This window comes from Clavelina lepadiformis, chromosome 9 (genome assembly GCF_947623445.1).
Source record: "Clavelina lepadiformis chromosome 9, kaClaLepa1.1, whole genome shotgun sequence".
Lineage (NCBI taxonomy): Eukaryota > Metazoa > Chordata > Ascidiacea > Aplousobranchia > Clavelinidae > Clavelina > Clavelina lepadiformis.
In genome coordinates this window covers 9981489-10001038 of record NC_135248.1, presented here as the reverse complement: position 1 = coordinate 10001038, position 19550 = coordinate 9981489, and the positions used below count along the sequence as shown (strand labels likewise).

General features: G+C 36.6%; 2 protein-coding genes and 1 pseudogene across 3 annotated transcripts; 2 read left to right on the top strand and 1 right to left on the bottom strand.

Annotated features, from left to right (window-relative positions):
• The first annotated feature begins 968 nt into the window (after positions 1-968).
• On the top strand, positions 969-15286 carry LOC143470932 (dynein regulatory complex protein 11-like). Of its 2 annotated transcripts, none has more exons than XM_076969230.1 (22): positions 969-1303; positions 2555-2645; positions 8559-8645; positions 8718-8867; positions 9077-9196; positions 9280-9471; positions 9560-9631; positions 9764-9826; positions 10028-10173; positions 10315-10399; positions 10653-10802; positions 10990-11065; positions 11186-11334; positions 11514-11570; positions 11663-11797; positions 12690-12819; positions 13098-13297; positions 13442-13590; positions 13710-13822; positions 13962-14110; positions 14254-14343; positions 15044-15286. In XM_076969230.1, the coding sequence occupies exons 1-22, from the start codon at positions 1293-1295 to the stop codon at positions 15152-15154; spliced, it is 2526 nt and encodes an 841-aa protein (XP_076825345.1). In that variant the 5' UTR covers positions 969-1292; the 3' UTR covers positions 15155-15286. The 2 variants fall into 2 exon arrangements, with proteins under 2 accessions (XP_076825345.1, XP_076825344.1); XM_076969229.1 differs by lacking the exon at positions 15044-15286 and adding an exon at positions 14512-14918 and having other exon boundaries at positions 970-1303.
• A 1889-nt stretch (positions 15287-17175) lies between these two features.
• Positions 17176-19544, top strand: LOC143471376 (uncharacterized). Its single transcript, XM_076969839.1, has 5 exons — positions 17176-17364; positions 17728-18105; positions 18588-18734; positions 18776-18973; positions 19503-19544. The coding sequence occupies exons 1-5, from the start codon at positions 17311-17313 to the stop codon at positions 19542-19544; spliced, it is 819 nt and encodes a 272-aa protein (XP_076825954.1). The 5' UTR covers positions 17176-17310.
• Positions 19230-19339, bottom strand: LOC143471462 (U5 spliceosomal RNA; annotated as a pseudogene).
• Positions 19545-19550: the final 6 nt, after the last annotated feature.

Sequence of the window (19550 nt, the reverse complement as noted above, 5' to 3'; positions counted from 1 at the left end):
ATATTGTAATCAGAGTGTTGTCAGTCATAATCAAAATAGGAATGACTGTCAATGAGCACGTCACCAACCATCACAATTTATCAGCCATTGACCGAACATTTGCGGTATTGCAAAAGAACTAGCTTTGTATTTTTATAAATTTTTGTACATATTCTCTGTTGAAACATACGTAGTTTTTGTGTATAATTTAATAGTTAAAGCTCACTTTATATATTTAAGGGCAGCTTCACACTGTACAACCACTTTTGTACGTTTTCACTTTTTTGAGATGCGCGACCAAAGTAGGTTTTGTTTACATGCAACTCCAGATGACTCAGTTTCATTGTTTTATTGGCCACATCTTGTTGGGTGGTTCTCTCTAGTCAAAAAGTTATGTTCAATCAGTGATTTAATTGTGTAGCGCCCTGAATGTTACTACGACTATAATTGGTACTACAAACAAGAAGTTACTTCCAAAGATCAATTCATAAATGCATGCCTAATAACTACCTTTGAAATGTGAGTTGGCCACATAAACTTGGTTGTAACTTGCCAGCGGCAGGCAAGGACCATCTTTGCTCCACGGGCATTGAAAATGTCAAACAAATATTTATGGACCAGAAAAACTCATGGATATGCGCCCAAAATGCTTGTTGTACGTCCTAAGACATGACCACAATCGTGTGTGGAAAGCGCCATTGAATGTCAAGTTTGGCCCGCAAAGTAACCTATCAAACAGTTGTGGTCTATCACTCAAAAAGATTAGACACTCCTGCTGCACATATTACTAGAAAAATGACAATGACTTATTGCAGACCAGACCGTATTTATCTCCACGTATTTTATCAACAGTGTATTTTTAAATGTTAGATTTATTTTTAATAATTCAAGAATGAAAGTCTAACTTTGCAGAAGCAATGTACTAGTAGGATGACCAGTTTTATCAATTGCTACCCATTTCCTTTTTTCTCCAAATTTATTTGCCCAAAGATTTAAATTCTTATGTTGGTGTACTCTCGACTCTTATTGAGAACCACTGGTTTAAAATGTAACTAGATTTATGTTTTTGTAGTGATTTTTTTCTATACGTTAACTGCTGATAGGAAATTTTCAGTCAAATAATAAATAAAAACTGGAGGTCACTTAACAAAGACCAACGTTTTCACTACTTATTTTTCATGCTCTGCTGTAAATTATTTTACCAGTTTTAGAAATAACCAGGTTTATACAAACAGTTCAAATGCTGAGCTTTAAGATTGTCAATCAGTAGAATTTCTTGAAGACATTGAAGAAATCAAGAACTACATCTAAACATGTCTCACAGGTTGCTTTTATATGTTATAAAAATTCTGAAATGTGCATATCCTCTACATATTATATTACAGTCCCTGCATCAGACTGCATGCATCATATTGGTATAATTTGACTTGCTATCACTAGATTTGGTAAAACTCGCACTTTGATTTTTATTTGATGGAGATAATTGTTGTTGATTTTTTAATGTCACCAAAATTGTATGCAACCAATAAAAGACTGCATACAATATACTTTTTGTGATAAAAATATTGTTAACCTAACATGCTAGCTAGCAATAAATGACATTCAGAGAACTTTTTGTTCATGTTTAATTTCTTAATCCCATCCCTTCTGTTCTCTTTTATCCTATCTCTAATCTCATTTAAAAGTAATTTTTGTTGTCCAGTTTTTGCTTGTTTTTATAAAAAACTTAGACATTCTACAGTGAGGTTTATTAGACATTTGTTAAGATTTACAAATACATTTTGTTTTGTTAATTAAACTTTGTTTTTGAAAAAAATATTTATTTCATTGTCCCTGTTATGGTTTGTTACCTTAAATATTTTAGATTAAAGTCCTTTTTTCTACTATATCTTATTTCTATGTAACGATATCTGTATATAATCTTACATCTGAAGAACTCGCAAACGTGTTGGTTCAGAATTAATACTGGCAAGGGCAGGGGTTCCAGACATGCCCTTTCTTCACAAAATATTCTCAAACACACCCATTTGCTCTACTTCATTCTACCACATTCGACCTGCAAGAATATTTTGTGCAGCCCTCAATGTACTGTAATTTGAACTGTTTAAATAATAAAAAATTAACCCTTTATGCATGACACAAATACACAATGTTCCTTGTTCATGCAAAACGCTGCCAGCAAAATAGCCAAAAACAGTAGTAGACAAAAACATGGTGTAGCAAGTAGAGTCAATTTTAAAAAATGCATTAAACGTTGGTAATGTATCATATTTTTATTTTGTTATTTTTTCAACTTCTTACTGTGTATTTCGGTGGCGTATGCTGGTGGCATTAAATTTAGAATGGCTTTTAGCGATTGGAATAATTTTTTTTAAAAGTTATGAATTATGAATAAATTTTATGTACACTGAAATAAAATTTGTAATTTAGCAGTAACCACATTGAGTTAGTTTGAAAAATCATTTAGTGAACTTGCAAGTTTCAGTACGGTAATTTTTATTTTTCCGTAGCTATTTTTCTTACTTCTGGTTGTGCATTGTGTAATATTAACTTGTCCTTCTTTATTTGTATTAAGTACTTACAACCAATTATGGAAGGATGCTCAAAGTACAATAAATGACCTCTTTGTTCAAGAAATACCATTGGAAGCACCAAAGCCAGAAAAAGTATGTGGTATGATAATGATATGACATTTAAATATTTATATTTTGACTGTAGAAAGTATTTCTACAACTTTTTATTTGGATTTGATCAAACTTGGCACACATCAGCAGAACCACTGAAGAGGAACAAATGTTGTTAATGCTTTCCAACTGTGTTGGAATGTATATAGTATCTGTTGGCTACACTTTACATGGTTTTTAATATTTTTCTTGTGTGATGTTTATTATTTGTCACTACAGTGGTTTCAGTGTTTTGTGTTGTGACTACGTTTTCTTACGGCGGTCTTTCATTTGGTCACAGCTCCTCATGATAAGCGCACGTGCTGCTTTCAGACTTAGTTTTACGTTGGTTTTTGCCTCAGTTAAACTTGAGTTATCACACCTTTCCTTTTAAAGGCGATTGGTGCAAGATAAATCTTTATATGTTAACCCGCCTGTGATGCTGGGGAACAACACCTTTGGAGAAGTCAGATGACACAAAGTTTTACAGCTCAACCAATTAAGGGCGGGAAACTGTGTATCACAATGTGCGATAAACCAAATATCTATTAACTGTTATCCCAGGACCTTGGTGATATAAATTTAAAAAAATGTTTAATATCGATCTATGCCTCTCTCTCTTTCCTGAACCCACTTTATCCACTCAAGAACATCGTGAGAACGGCAGCTCTAGGAGTTATCTACACAGTCGGTAAATTTTTGCCACGTCTGCCAGTTTGGCTAAAGGGATACTTTGCCTTGACCAGGCTAGTTCATTGATGTAATTATACTACCTTGTCCTCAGTTGATCCATTGCTTTATTATCATTTGTTGAGGCAAGAATGACTTGATCTGCAAGTCTTTCCTGAGGCATTCTTGTGATGTGACCAAATCATCGTAGCTTAGATCTCTACGTATTTCAGCTTTTGATCTGTTAATGCTACACCCTAAACCTCTTCTTAAAATATGGTTTTTGAAGCTTGCATCAGTCAGCACAGTCTTTAAGTTTTCAGACCATAGGTGAGAACTGAAACGAATACAGATTTAAAAATTGATAGCCCCATGGTTTTAGAAAATTCTTGTTTCATGACCACCAAACGTTGAAGGTCATTCATGATTTTGCTTGCTTTTACAATCCGGATGTCCGGTTCAATGTTCTGCATTGCAAGATCACATGTGATTTGCATTCTCAGGTACTGTACTCAAATCTCTCCACTTACTTCAGTGTTTCTCTGCACAATTGGGGTGAGCCTTAGGCAGGGTTTCTTGAGGCAAAAGTATCTCAGTTTTCTTTATGCTTATTTTCATCCCGGATTCATTGCAATACTATCGAGTGCATGTTGAAGATCAGATTACGATGTAGCCAGGAAAGCCATGTCTTCTGCAAACAGCAAGTGACTGATTTTACTGCTTTCAACCATGATACACACTTCATCAAGGCTGTGAATGTTTATCTAGTTTATGTAAACTATGAACAGCAGAGGTGACAACACACACCCCTGATAGAGACCAACATTTACAGTGAACAGTGTTGACTTTTAAACACTGTTTAAACGAACCCAAACTTTCAAGCAGTTGTACTATAATGTAATGGCTACTAGTAAGCTACAATCAATACGGTATTGCTGAAATAAGTTTCTTTTCGGAGGAATTGTTTGTATGCTTTTTAAAGGTTAGTGAAACAAGTGTAGACATATTTAATGTATTTCAAAGGCTTTTCGAAAATTTGCTTGAGAGTGAAAATTTAATCTGTTGCCTTTCGGCCAAGGCGAAAGCCACATTGTGTGTCCTTAGCTCTCTAGCTTTAACTCAATTACGTATTTCATGGCATCGCTTTTCAATGCATCTGACATACATCTTACCTGGTAGATAATATCCATTTGCTAATCTCTTGATGTTTTACCTGAACTCCATGCTACTTGACAGTTAACACACATGGGTCAGCTAGAGCATTTCTTCTCAGTCCTTTGCTTTCAACATTTATGTTCGATTTTTATCACAACCAGCCATCTTACCAGCTTTCAGAGATATTGAAACTTGAGTTGTAACTACAAGTTTGGCTTCAGTGAAATGATTTTCTTCCCCAAAACGTATTGGCTCTGTGTCAGCTGATTTTTTTGTGGTGAAGTTCAATACATCTTTAAAGTATTCTCTTCATCTGCTAAGGATATCTTCCTTCTTGGTTAGGAAGCCATGCTGTTGGCCTTTTATAGACTTTGGAGTAGATGATCCTTGCCACTAAGTCCGCAAATGGTTTGCCAGAACATTTTATTAGCAATCCTAAAGTCTCTTTCAATATCCCATGCCACATCAATCTGTTTCCGTTCATATGCACTGTAGCAGATCCTAGGATCACAGGTTTAAACAATGTCCACCTCAATGTCCTACATGCAGTCTGAAAGTTCTTTGGTCAACCTTGAACTTGGTTAACTTGTTGCCCACAAACGTCCTTCTTACACTTTTGTCTGCTAAGGCTTTCAACTTGATTTCTATAAGACCAATTGGTTGTATGAGATCTTGGAGGCACCAGAGATTTAACACTAGAACGGCCGATGCGATCAATTTGACCGTTTTGGAATTTGAAAGTGCGATATATTTTTTTACGGAAATCGCATGACTGTGCAATTTTTTAAGTTTTCCTAAATAATAAGCAGAAATGCTCATGCCAAGTTTCAAGCGGAAAACTACTTTCAGAAAAATTTTAGAGGGTGATTTACCTCCAACGGCCGTTAGTGGTCATTTTGACCGCTAAACAAAAATATCGTTTCTAGGCCTTTTGATGTATTCAAACTTTGTCTTTATATTTACCAATGAATTAATTTTATTTATGACGTCTTAGTCTCACTTATGAAAAAGAAATTCAAAATTCAGAAAAAATTTATAATAAATTTTCCCAGCTATCAGTTAGCACTGGAAAGAGATTGACTTCCGATTATGAAAGGCTTTGTGAAACACAAATGCAGTTATTTTACAAAGTCTCGGAGGTATATTTTTACAACACCTTAGCATAAGTTAGCCAGAATCTAAAAAATTAGTGTACCTTTGCAGACTTATTCAGGTATATTTTTGACAACTGCGAGTTTTAGTGGGCATACAGCCCGCTTTCTCAGGCAGAAAACGCAGCGTAGCACACAGGCAATTTGCCTTTATCCTAAGTTAGTCGATCATTACTTTTTGTAATAAAAGATTTGAGAACTTACCCAGTTAGTGCTGACCTATTTTGGTTCCACAGTTGAAATAAGCTTGAGTAAAAAAAAAGCATAGTCAAATTTATTACATCATGTCTAAAAGACGAAAGCGCTTCACTGCCCAACAAGCTTCTGCTATGCTCAGATCCATAGCTGAGGATGATTCTGGAGGGGAAAGTGGATTTGATGAAGGCGACGTGTTAGATTAGGAACTCTGCTCCTCAGATGAGATGGACCACGATGAAGAAACTGAGCAACATAGTGATACACAACAAACCATTGTTCATGAAGGTGATTCACAATCTGTTGATACTAACGTTGAATCTCATTCTACTACATTCTGTGATGGTGATTCTTGTTTGGGTGCTGCTGAAAGTTTGATCAAAAACGAGACAGCAAGAGATGGCACACAATGGGAATTTATGGAATTCGGCGTAGAAGCACGAGGAAAGCGTGCAGCTCAGAATGTTCTAACGGAGCAATCAGGTCTATCACGCTTTGCCGTTAGAATGGCAGACTCCCCCGTTGGTGCTTTTCAAGCTCTATTTGATAACCATATGCTCAAACACATTCAACAGTGTACCAATGTGGAACATCGAAGGGTCTTAGAAAATGAAGACTGGGAGGTATCACTTTGTGAGCTGAATGCATTTATAGCATTGCTATATGTACGAGGAGCGTATGGTGGCAAAAACTTTCCCCTTTATAATTTTTGGAATAAAGAATGGGACGTATCATTTTTTCAACAAACCATGTCGAGAAATCGTTGTCGTGAGATTATGCGTTTTCTACGCTTCGACTTGCGCAGCACAAGGTCAGCACGCTTGCAAACTAACAAATTTGCTCTTATCTCGGATATTTGGAATAGGTTTGTAAACAATAGTATCAGTTGTTACAAACCTGCAGAAAATATTACGATTGATGAACAACTTTTTCCAACTAAAGCTCGTTGTAGATTCACCCAGTATATACCAAACAAACCAGACAAGTTTGGCATAAAGTTCTGGCTGGCGGTTGATGTGGAATCGAAGTACATCCTAAATGCCATTCCATATCTGGGCAAAGATGAGTCACGTCCACCCACCCAAAGGCTTAGTGATAACGTTGTCATGAATTTCATGCAACCATTTATGGGTAAAGGCAGAAATGTTACAACCCACAACTTTTTCACATCGTTTTTACTTGCCAAAGAGCTGAAAAAGAAGAAAACCAGTCTTGTTGGAACTATGAACAAGGTTAGATGTGAACTGCCTGCATCTGCAAAATGCTTGCAGCAACACTATTCTAGTAAGCTCATGAAGGCAGGCGATGTGGCAACTCAGACTGTGTATCAGTGTAAGCCCAAGAAAAGCGTTTGTATTCTTAGTTCTCTGCATCAGTTTGTTGAACTTGGCACAGTGACAAAAAGAAACCGGAGACAGTTGAATTTTATAACAAGACCAAATGTGGTGTTGACGTGGCTGATCAAATTGCCAGGCAGTATTCAGTCAAAGCAGGTACACATCGTTGGCCCGCTGCTGTTTTCTATAACATGTTGGATTTAGCAGGCATCAATGCTTATGTGCTGTATAAAAAACGAACAGCTGACAAGGTTTCAAGACAAGATTTCATCTTTAAGCTTGCTACAGAACTACGTGAAGACTACATCGTTGAAAGATCAAGCATCAACGTTACGATTGCAAGACCCCACACACTGCCGAGTGCTCGTGAAAAAAGAATTGCCAAGAAGAGTAAACAGTGTGAAATAGCTGCAAACAAAACAAAACCAAGAAGCGTTGTTTGAAATGTAACAAAACCGTATGTGGCAAGTGTACCGCTATGGAGCTTTTTGAATGTATTAGATGTGCGACAACGCAAATGTGAAAAATTTTCCAGTTTTGTGTCCAGATTTTAGCCCATTCCTTGAAATAAAAATCTTTTTGGTGGATAGATTAATGGAGTTATGTGACTTAAATATTAATTCAATAATTAGGCTGCAAACACGCGAAGCAATTCCTAGAAAAACGAATTTTCGGAAAAGCGGTCAAAATGACCGCTAGCGGCCGTTGACGGCTTATCACAACTTTGGCCGTTCTAGTGTTAAGAGATGCCCATTGCTGACAACCACGTGGTGATCACTCACCACAGATCAGTAGAAAGCTCAGCTCCCATTTTAATCCAAACGTTCACCACAGAAGAAAAAAGATCAGCTAAAACAATACTAAAATCAATCAGTGACCACTCTTGTGCACATCTCTGTGTTGGAAATAGGTATTCATAATACTAAGACCGCTGCTGCAACATCGCTGTATGAGACATTTCCCATTATTGCTAAGATCTGCATCACCATGCTTCCCAATCACTTCCAATATGTGCATTAAAATCTCCCAATAGAAGTGTGGAATCATTGGGTGCCCCCTTCTGCAAACTAGCTTCAAATTCATTTCAAAAGTTCATTGATGCACTCAAACTTCTCTCCAATAGCTAGGCAATAGTCCATAGAGAAGTTTAACATTTATCAGAAACTGAAACTGTCAATTTATCTTTATATTTCTTTTATTTCACCATTGGTAGATTATTAGCAAAATAAATTTATTCATTTAAAAAATATATGATTAAATCAATAATGTTAATATATATGATAAGTTCGTGATATGTTGAGTTTGTGTGAACATGAGCTGGTGCATTCCACTAATGCATGAATGCAACAACCTGAATTAAATAATGAAAATTTGGGCGTTGTACTGACATGCTAAAATATGTTTTGCAGGATAGATTAACTGTGTTCCAGAATTTGGCAACTCTCTATATCAAATACATTCAAATACTTCGCAAATTGGAATCATGCTATGATCAGGTTTGAAGCCAAGTTTAGAGCTGGAAATTCTTATTTAGAATTGACTTATTCTTACATAAAAATGTTTTGAAGATTGTTCATCCTCAAAAGAGAAGAGTTCTTCGTCAGGTGCTTGATGGAACCATGGGTAGATTGCTGGAGGTCAAAAATGAAATGGTTACGTTGGAATTTTCTGAGTTTCATTACTTTGATGACATTTTGTCTGACCTCAAATTGACACCAGTAAGGCTCACTATGGATTGTTGTTTTTAAATTGTATACGTTCCTGTTGCTGTTATTTTCTGTATTCTTTGGAATACATAATTTAAATCAAAAACACAGATTATTTTATGAGGACACAACATTTATTGATTGCAATGTACAATGCAAATGAAAAGAGTTAAACGTTTTGTAGTGAAAAGCCATAATGCTCCCCCTCTTTGTATTTTCAGAATGACATTGAAATACCCATTCCAAAATATTTTTTGCATGAGCGAAAGAAAGTGTTAAAAGATCGTGAGCAGTTACTCGGGAAGATTTTGGCAAAGATGGGACCAAGTTCCAAGGCAATGGTAACGAGATATGTGTCAATATTAGCGGTAACATAGATTTACGGCATCATACCTTGAACTTGCATCGTTACTCATCATTTTAGGATAAAGAGGCAAAGAAAATGTCTCTTGATGAAGCTATTCGTCTTGTTCAAATCCATGAGCGAGCGAGACAGGGACGTTTGCGTGCTAAATTTATGAGAGAAATTCGTTTGGAGGAAGAAAGAGAAAAATTGGCCGCGCAAAGAGGAGCTCCTACTGTTGATCCAGACCTTGCAGCAGTCAGGATCCAGAAGGTTGGTTATTTAAAAACTAGTGTTGGATTTCAATTGCTACAATGACTTAAAACGATTACTACGAGCATTTAAATTTTTTGGTCTCTAGATATGGAAAGGATTTGTCCAGCGCAGAATCACACGCAGAGAAAGGGAAGAAGAAATGGTTTTCATTGGCATGGTTGGTTTTTAAAACCTTCAAAAACTCAGTTTGTGTATTTATGGAAATTACTATTAATATAATAAAAAGACAAAAAAGCATTTTTTTGATGCAAATTATGTGATTATCATTTGCATGACTCTATATTGACAGGTTCCAGCAAAAGAAGTAAAATCTAAAAAAGCTCATCCAAAAGTCTTTGCTGAAAAAACAGAGGTATGTATTTGTTATAGTTTTTAGGAAAGTTATTTTGTGTCGTTGGACTCATTTTAGTTTATGCTGATGTTGACTATGATGATGATAAGATATGAAATAGCTGTTGTGCCAATACTTTGTTGCAAAGTGCTGAAAATTGTTATTAAGCCATGCTATATCCAGTAGTTAATCAGTTTTTCAATGGTGACTGTTTTTGTTAAGACTGATAGACGTGTAACCCAAGAAGAGAATGAAGTTGAATACCAACAAGCTCTTGTCACAATTAAAGAGAAAATAAGACAAGTTGAAGGCCCAGATATTAAGGAAACCATGCAAGATCAAATACGGCAGTGGTTTATTGAATGCCGGTAGGTGTGATGACAATTCAACAAAACAGTACTAGATGAATGCTCGCAAAACTGAAGCTTGTTTTAATACTTTGATGATTACAGTAGAATAAATTTTGTAGATATTTTTGTAAACCTTACAGGTACTTTTTTTTCTGATAGTGATGCAACTGGGAAATTTCCAGATTATCCCGATGAAGAGGATGGTGGTTCCGCAATTCTTTTCAAGGAAAAAACACCAGAAGAGGTTGATCTTCATTTTCGATTGAGTTTTATTGTTTTAAGTTGATAACAAGCAAATATTACAGCATTTTCGTATTTTATTTTATTTATAGGATTAATTCATTCATGCCCCATTGTTATGTTAGTACAACGTTAATCTATATTTAACAGCCAATGTGCTGTTTAATTTGAAATGCGTCGTAAAAGCATAGTTGCATTTTAACTTGTGTAAGATTTCAACATTTTATCATTAACCTTAAAAGCGTTTTTGATTATAGATTGAAGCTGAAATGAAGGAAAAGGAAGAAAAAGGGAAGGGCAAAAAGGGAAAAAAAGGTAAAAAATCTGGTAAGAAATCTGGAAAGAAGAAAAAAGGAAAAAAATCAGGAAAAAAGGGAAAGAAAGGCAAAAAGGGTGATGATGAGGCAGTAAGTCGCATAATTCATTTGCATTATTTAATTACAATAAACTTTCGTTCTATTGGTTTATAATTCTTTCAATTTTCCTACGTAGTCATGCACATTTCTGTGGTTTGTTTGTGTCCATGTATTTGTTTCTGATGATCAAGGAGGTTTTCAGTGTATGTAACCATTGATTTGTGGTGTTCTTTTTCAGGAAGAGGAACCTGGTTGGAAAATGGCAGAGTCAAAGTTCTTGCCAGCGATCTCAGAATCTCACAACTCTTATGAAAGTAAGTATTTTTGTTTGAATTATATTTTTATTTTCTTTGTTGTAATAGCATTTATCTTTTAAAAGATACCAATAAACTTGTAGTTGATTAATAAAAATTTACTTAAAAGTTGTTTTGTAGGTGTATGGAGAAGCAGAGATGAGTCTGTGAACTTTCAACAAAAGCATGATGCTGTTTTAATAAAGGAAGATAAAAGAATTGAAGTAGAATCTGAAATAAGATTACAAGTTGATGAACTGATGCGGGAAGAGCTGAGTAACCTTAAAATGGTGATTGTTGTTATACATTTTCATTTTACAAGTTTAGCAAATGTTAATTATCATTTCTTGGGGCTCAATTCAGTTTTTTGCTTAACTGTTATGTTATGGCAATTTTGGGATAAACTTTCAAAATTATGATTTCATCATGGAAGCAACTTATGTATCAAATTTATTGTTATTGGATTTAGGCTTTAGATCGTGATAAAGGTAAAAAGGGAAAGAAAGGAAAAAAGAGTGGCAAAAAGGTGAAATAAATATATTTATTTATGTTATTTATAGTTATAGTTATGCTAACTGGTATGCATATGAGGTTGTAGACTCGTTGTTCTGTTTGCAGAAAAAGAAGAAGGGAAAGAAAAGTGGTAAAAAAGGAAAGAAGGGAAAAAAGGATAAAGATTTGACGGCTGATCGTACTATTGAGTCATTGTATGAGGAATTAGTTCAACAAGGTGTTTTAGCTCCATGTCCGGAGGTTGGTATACTTTGTAAAATAGTAATTAAAATTAATGAAATTAGAGTAACCTTTTCCAAAAAAAAAACAGCACTTAAATCACATTCTTCAACATTTTACTTTCAATTCGCACTGCTGTATTGAATTCCCTGTAGATCTCTGTTATATCGTTTACTTTAGGCTCCATCACTCTTTTTTCCCTCAATGACCAGCTAATCTCCTCTATCGGTATTCAATCGAAAGCTTTCTCTAGATCAATGAATACCATACACAAGACCTTCTGACCTTCCCATATTTTTATATCCTGTCACCTGCCTCACTGCAAAGATAGCATCAATCAAGCTTATGTTAGGCATATATCTCATTTAGATTTTAGTGATCTCAAGTTTTTAATTTTCTCTTCAAAGATCTTTCTAAAACTTTCGTTGCATGATCGAACATGCTTCAAAGCTGGAACATTCTTTTTATGTCTCGTTTTTCCTTGTCAAGTGACATCACAGTGCCTTTCCTCGTCCCTAACGCCCTTCATCATGCTTTTGCTTATATTTGTTACCGCACTTTTCAGCTCCCATGATCGTATTGCTCCAATTGGCGCATCGGTGGGTCTAGCTACTTACCACAAGTTTATCTCCAACATTACCTTCGCCAGCTCCTCAGCTGTTACTTTTTGAACAGGTCCTTCACTATATCTCATTTGTAATGTGTTCTTTCACGGATTCTCTCTGTTCAGTAAATCTTGACAGTAATCTTTCGACAACCTCTGTCTGCCATCCAGCTGTACAAGTGTACATAGCTTCACTTCAAATTCTGCACCCTCCCATTGACATTTCGTCGACATTCGCGCTAGAATCACATCACAACACTATTATTGCTATTATGTCCAGTATTACAATGCTTCCAAACTGCTTCACAGGTGTGGCTCAGTCAATATATTGGTGATTATAGCTACCTGGGTACAACCTTGAGGCAAGTTGATCTTGAGCCCATGCCTTCTCTTTCTGATGTTAGACAGCTGGTTGCACTGTATGGAATTTTACCTCTTGGTAAGGGACATTTAACGAATTTATTTTCTGGTGTAACTACTGTAAAAAACAAGTAAAAGCTACAGTATTATGTTATGTTGGATTCATACGAAACAAAGATATTTTTACTGGGGTTAACTCTTTCCAATGGCTTGTTATGTTTTTCATAAATTATTATCAAACTCTAAGTTATTACTTCTTTCTATCCGTGACGTTATGATATAAATGTTATATTATACGCCACCGAAAAAAGCGCAAGATCGCAAAAAACGATTTCTTTTGTTCCCATTTCTTTGAAGGTTCGCAAGTTGTCCATGAAAATATGCCTCAAATTAAATCTCTGCTCCTAGCCGGACCCCGTGGCGTTGGTAAAAAGATGCTCCTTCGCGCAATATGCACTGAAACGGGAGCAAACCTTTTTGATCTTACCGCTGAGAACATCGCCGGAAAATACCCTGGAAAATCAGGTCTAACAATGCTCATTCACATGGTCACCAAGGTATGTGTTATATCGTGGCAAGAACAGATAGCATTTGCGATAATTTCAATTTGCATAACTAAATTGTAAGCTAATGCCAACTTCAGAAGAATTTTTGTTCAACTTATACAATGACTTTATGGAAAACGTTGTCTTGTTTCGCAGGTTGCAAAGCAATTGCAACCGTCCATAGTATATATAGGTGATTCCGAGAAAACTTTCGTTAAAAAAGCGCCAAAGGGTGATAAAACTGATCCGAAGAGACTTAAAAAAGATTTACCAAAAGTCCTTAAAGGGTTTAAACCGGAAGACAGGTGTGTTTTCATAGACGAAAATAAAACTGTCAGAGCGCGAAACAAGAATTTTAACAATTTTAACTATTTTATCCAATCAAATCTGCTGTAATTCTATGGTTTTAAATTGATATTTGTAGAGTGTTGTTGGTTGGAACCTCGAGGGCACCGTTTGACGCTGAATTAAAACCTTACGTAAAAACTTACGAAAGAATCATTCTGATCCCCAGGCCCGACTATGCATCGAGATTTAGTAAGTTTAAAAGCTCTTGTGTTCCTAACAAATTTTCTCGTGGAAACTGGTATGAACAATTCTAACCAATAAAGTCAAAGATAGCCTACTATGTTTGATTGTGTGAATTATTCATTAACGTTTTACTATCACTGTTTAGTTTTATGGCGACACGTGATAACTCAAAAAGGTGGCATCATTACCAACCATTTGGATGTAAGCAGTCTGACAAAGATAACGGATGGTTACACCCAGGGCCATATCGTGGAAGCGGTGAAATATATTTTAAATGAACGGCGGATTACCCAGGTAATAACTTCCTAATTTTAAAGGCTCTATTTTATTAACGTAATGAAACGAAATTCGTTACTGGAATAAACCCACATTTTTAAGGTGGTAAGATATTGCTTAAGCAACAACTTAAGTTGGAAAAAATAAAATTTGCTTTCTAGTTGCCGAAGAAGCCTCTCACAGCGGTTGAATTCGTGTCTCCTCTTGCTCGTATCGATCCCATTTACAGAGAGGAAGAAGAAGCATTCAAGGTACCGTCATGCATTCATCATACTTTTACACGTTTTGCTTTTTTTTTCTCTTATTTTTTTAAATGTAATTTTTGTTATTCTTGATTTTATTTGCTTTTTTAAAGGTCGTTTGGTTATATTACTTTCTGCTTTGTTACGTTATTGCATGCACTTCATTATTTTACAAAGTCTTGGTTTGGCAAAACCCCTCTCGGTAAAAAACGAGAAAAGTTGGCTAAGGGAGGAGACGAAGGTGAAGATGGCGGAGGTGGTAAAAAGGGAAAGAAAGGGAAAAAAGGCAAGAAAGGAAAAAAGAAGAAGAAGAAGTAATTGAAGACAACGTGCACGCCGCAGCTAGCAAATGTTTTCGTTTTTTGCTTTGGGATGTTTTAATTTTTTGTTTCGAATCGTTTTTCCTGGCAACTGTTTTGAATCGAAAAGTTTGCCTGATTTCTCTGTTGTTTTTTTTGTTTTATTTTATATATAAACATTTACGCTATGTTAACCTGCTTTATTTCTATGACAACGTTTATAGAGTGACCTTGTACAATATTGCTGTAATAAATACAGTAGACTGTTTGTTTAAATATTTTGCATAATTTGGGAATATTATACGCTGTTATAGGCTATGCGATCCAAATTAGCGAGATACATTTCTAAAGGTTTAACTTAGTTTTTACAGCTGGGAAATTAAGTATTACTCGAGGTAATGTGTATGCAGGTCTGGTATTTAAAGACGCCTTTAGGAAAGAAACGTATCGAAGCAAGCAAGCCGCCTGAAGAGGACAATGGCAAGGGAAAGAAAAAAGGAAAAGGAAAAAAAAAGAAATAACCTAGATATTGTGAAATGGAAACTATGTATGATAATAAACACCGTAGCAAAATTGTTCAAAGATTGCTACTGGTTTTCATAACTAAAATAGTCCTATTCGTTTATTGGAAATACAACACTGCATCGTAAAAATTTGCACCAACTTTCGAGAAACGCAGCAATGTAAGTAGCCTACACAAATCGAGACGTGACGTTTGATGATAACTAAGTCGAGTGTCTAGGCTCAAAGTATACCAAAAGACATGGTATGATAATCTTTATCCTCGGACTAATGAAAATTTTTGCAGGACTTAGATTCGGGGATGATTTCTTATCGCTTGAACTCCGGTTACCGAGCTTGTCTTTTTTGCAATTTTGCACTAGGCCTGAACAAACCCTTTTAACTTATGAAGGTATCTTTACTTAATTTACCTATTAAATTATCTGACTTTATTGTTAAGTGCGATGAGATAGAGTTGAAAGAGAGAAAATCATAAACGTTAAAAATGAGCAAGCAAAAAAGCGGGAGGAGTAAAACCGATACAAGCACAAAAACGAACCTATGCAGCAAAGGGAAAGGAAATAATCATGCAACTATACAAGCAGGAGAGAAGAAAGGAAATTTACCAAAGGCGACTAAGTACAGAGGAAAACAAGAAGATGGTACATGGCATGCACATGAATTAATGGTACAAATATTGAAACTTAAATTTTGTGGGTGTTCGCGAAATCATCACCAGAAGGTGAAGCAGGTGGCGCGTCTTCGGAAGGTCCAAAAAAAGTCGGTTGATCACGAGAACAACGAGGGAAAGGCGATGGTTGATTTTCCTGTGGATGCTGTGCAACTGGTGCTCCATGTTGGTATCGCCAAGTGCGAAAATAGGAGACAAGGGATCTGGTATAGGCCTACTGCTAATGGTGGCGAGATGATCGGATAAACCTAGTCGTGTAGAAAAGAGCCCACATCATTGCAAGACGTTGCAGGATGAATTCGAGGGCTGAGAGGAATGGATTCGTAATCTGCGACAGTGCAAGGAGTAGCCTAACCATAGTTTCATCGATCGCAGTAAGGCTTGTTAAGACATGTTGCATTTGCTCCTTAAAAAGGTTGGCTTCAGACATAGAACTGAGCATCGATTAAAAATCAGTGAAAGAGTCAAAATCAGGGAGCTCGTTGAGGATTTTCTCGTAGTCAGGTGCATGGTAAGCTAGTTGATATGCATTGGCAACAAAGGTAAGTTGAGTTGGTGCACTTGCACATGCTCGTGCGATAAAGTATAGTTGTGATAAAGGACGGTGTGTCCCAGAACTCGGAAGACAAAACTTCTTGCTGGTCGATACGATTCCAGTAGATAGTATACTCCCGGTAAGACAATGTTGTCTGAAACGAGTTGACCGTGTTCACTGTGGCCGTTTTGATCGCGGTACTTGATGATAGGACATTGGTCAAATGCGCTTTTGTATGCAAGTGACAGTACGACGGTACCGCTGATGTCCAGAGCTGTAGTGACTTAGTGAGTATCTCAATAGGGAAGATCTTCCCAATTGCTTTGTAAAGTGTGCCGATCGAGTGAGCTGGCAATGTAAGAACGATGTTCTCTTCGTTGAAAGTAGTGATAACTTTGGAAATAAGTTCGTCCTGTTGCGTGTCAAAGGTTGTAAGAGGTCGCGAGAAATGAGAGTGTGGCGTTTGAGAAGAGACACGCTTTGGCAGGTTGGGACGAAAAAGAGCGAGTTTGTCGAGCTCTGAAAATTGGTGGCAGCGAAAGATAAAGTTGTTGTTGTCGCAGTGAATATTATTGCCATAGCAGTTTTTCGCACGAGTGGAGCATTTTCTTCAATGATGCACCGAGATTCCGAAGTCAGGTAAGGAAACTTTATATAAAGACGTACAGTGGAGTAGAATCTTATGCGACCCAAGAGGCTTAGTTGGAGAGCAGTTGATATGCGAAGGTATTTGCCATATAAGCATACGATTGCCCGCTAAGCAATATCCACGCTTGATTGAGCACGATGCAAGACATCCAAGATAAGACGTCATTGTGTCTGTAACGCAATTATAGTAAATGGTAGTGTGAAACAGAAAGTCGTTGGTTACTTTCCTAGAATCTGAAGTGGGCCAGACGAACTTATAATGGACAGCATTACAAGTGGAGTACGGAGCAGGGTTAATCATAATGAGTTGGCCATTTGATGTAACCTTGGTTATGAAACGTCGACTACGAGAGAAGGTATGGTGGCCTGGTATTGATAAAGAAAGTTAACGGTTCTGTAAATCATGTTACAGTTGCCAACTTGTTTTAAAACCAGCTAGTCATGAACCAATAAGTAAGTTAGTACTGAATTACCATCAGGCCCCTGGCAACACTTAGCAGCTAATTTAATGGGACCATTACCTTCAGGAGATTGTATTTTTGTAGTTGTTGATTATTATAGTCGGTATTTTGAAATGGATGCTATGAAATCGATTACGTCGGCAAAAGTAATTGCTAGTCTATTGGTAGTAATAAGTAATTGGTTTACCCCACTCTATTACGTCTGACAATGGCCCTCAATTTATAGGTGGTCAATTTAAAAGTTATCTTAATGAGCAGGGCATTCAACATCGTGAAGTCACATCAATATGGCCCCAAGCAAATGGGGAAGTTGAACGCCAGAATAGATCATTACTTAAACGCCTAAAGATTGCCCAGGCCGAGGGTAAGGACTGGAGAAAGGAGATTAATACTTATTTATTGATGTATCGTTCTACTGCTCATAGTACTACTGGAGTTAGTCCAGCTGAATTGTTGTTTAAGCGTAAAATTCGTACCAAGTTACCTGAGTTTTATTTATCGTGTTTTCATGACTTACAATTTGCTCGTGACCATGATGCAAAATTTAAACAAAAGGGGAAGGTCTATGCAGATTTAAGACAGTCTGCTGGGCATAGTGATGTTAAACCTGGGGACACGGTGTCACTTAAACAAAATGTGCATGATAAATTATCTACTACATTTAGGCTTACCATACGTCCCGTTTTAGCCGGGACAGTCCCGGTTTTTAAGGCTTTGTCCCGGTCAGTCAACCAAAAGTCCCGCTTTGGTATTTAGCCAGCCAGCATTGGCCTACGCTACACAAATATTAGCATGCTGTGATTAGTCTGTTTAGCCAACTCATTAATGCTCATTAATTTCAACTTTCTAACAGTCTTGATTTAAAAATGCAATTAATAGTACAGTAATGGCCAAGGTATTTATTGGATCGACCGCCATTTAAAAGTCTATCGAGATAAACAGACACTTCTAGTCGCGAGGACACGCGTTTTCATGAAGGTCTCGTAACAATATGGTGGCGTCGTGAATTAACTTGTCAGGCTGGGCAGAATGTTGCTCATGGGTATTTTGCCTGATATCGTTCCAGCCGTTGTGTCAAGACTTTTGTAAATGTAAATGTTAACATCGCTGTTTGAAAGAGAGATCGAGAAATCTTTAAATCTTCTTTTACGTCTTTTTTGTGGATTAGCGTAATCAAGAATTTTTTACTATACAGTAGATTTTGGCGTGTAAGCATTTTTATACCACAATGGTTTGGGCACAATGTCACCACAGCTGCATTTAATGTTTGATAAGTCATTTACCTTAAAAACGCCCGTTTCGTTAGCTTCTAAAATTTGACTGTCGAGCGACTCTTTTTTCGGGCACTGACCGGGTGGTATTACGGTCGACAATGATGTTGAGTCTTCACTTCGTTCTCGTTTGTCGGCTCTTTCTGGTTCTTCTCTGGATGGGCATTGGAATCATAATAAATCGATGGGGAGGTGGCATGCGGTGTACGATTATCAATCTGGATGCCGAGCAGGTTGGACAGTTGGTGACCAATTTGGTGTTCTATCGTGCGGTTTTCCAAAGACAGAACCTTGTTTTCAATTTTGTCCTTGCAAAATAGAGTCAAAGGTTTTAAATAAAACAAATTCGCATACACGGGAATATTGAGTATGTCATAACCGCCGTGTAGTGACGCTGACCATCGAACGCAGCCGGCATAAACGTTTGTTTAAGATTGTAAGTAACGTGGCAAACTGCTGTGCTTAACTCTTAATTAATGAAGAATATTGCCTCGCCCTGGCGAGGTAGAAAAATAAACTAGACTCATTGTATTGCTCCCAAACACGGAAATCTTTAGTAAAAGGCGAAAGATTTATACTGTGAAGGGAAGCCAGAGTGATGATTTAAATATGCTGAAATTGTACTAAAAAACAAGAATAACTTTGCGTTTGTGGTACTTTTGTAATATATAACATCAAAGGCAATTATTGATAGTTTCATGGCATATATTTACGTTTTAATTGTGTTTAATACAGTTTTACTAACAAAATTTCTTTCTTTAGAACACTCTTAAAGATAATTACCTTGCTGTAGTTCAGGCATAAACGTTT

What these genes read in the sequence shown, in the direction of transcription:
- LOC143470932 (XM_076969229.1), top strand. An exon ending in GAAAAAAGAGTGGCAAAAAG is followed by an intron (nt 11,571 to 11,662) that starts GTGAAATAAATA and finishes TTCTGTTTGCAG; the next exon opens with AAAAAGAAGAAGGGAAAGAA. An exon ending in GTATGGAATTTTACCTCTTG is followed by an intron (nt 12,820 to 13,097) that starts GTAAGGGACATT and finishes ATTTCTTTGAAG; the next exon opens with GTTCGCAAGTTGTCCATGAA.
- LOC143471376 (XM_076969839.1), top strand. Translation starts at nt 17,311, where the DNA reads ATGAGTTGGCCATTTGATGTAACCTTGGTTATGAAACGTCGACTACGA. An exon ending in TCACCACAGCTGCATTTAAT is followed by an intron (nt 18,735 to 18,775) that starts GTTTGATAAGTC and finishes CCGTTTCGTTAG; the next exon opens with CTTCTAAAATTTGACTGTCG. An exon ending in TCAATCTGGATGCCGAGCAG is followed by an intron (nt 18,974 to 19,502) that starts GTTGGACAGTTG and finishes TTCTTTCTTTAG; the next exon opens with AACACTCTTAAAGATAATTA.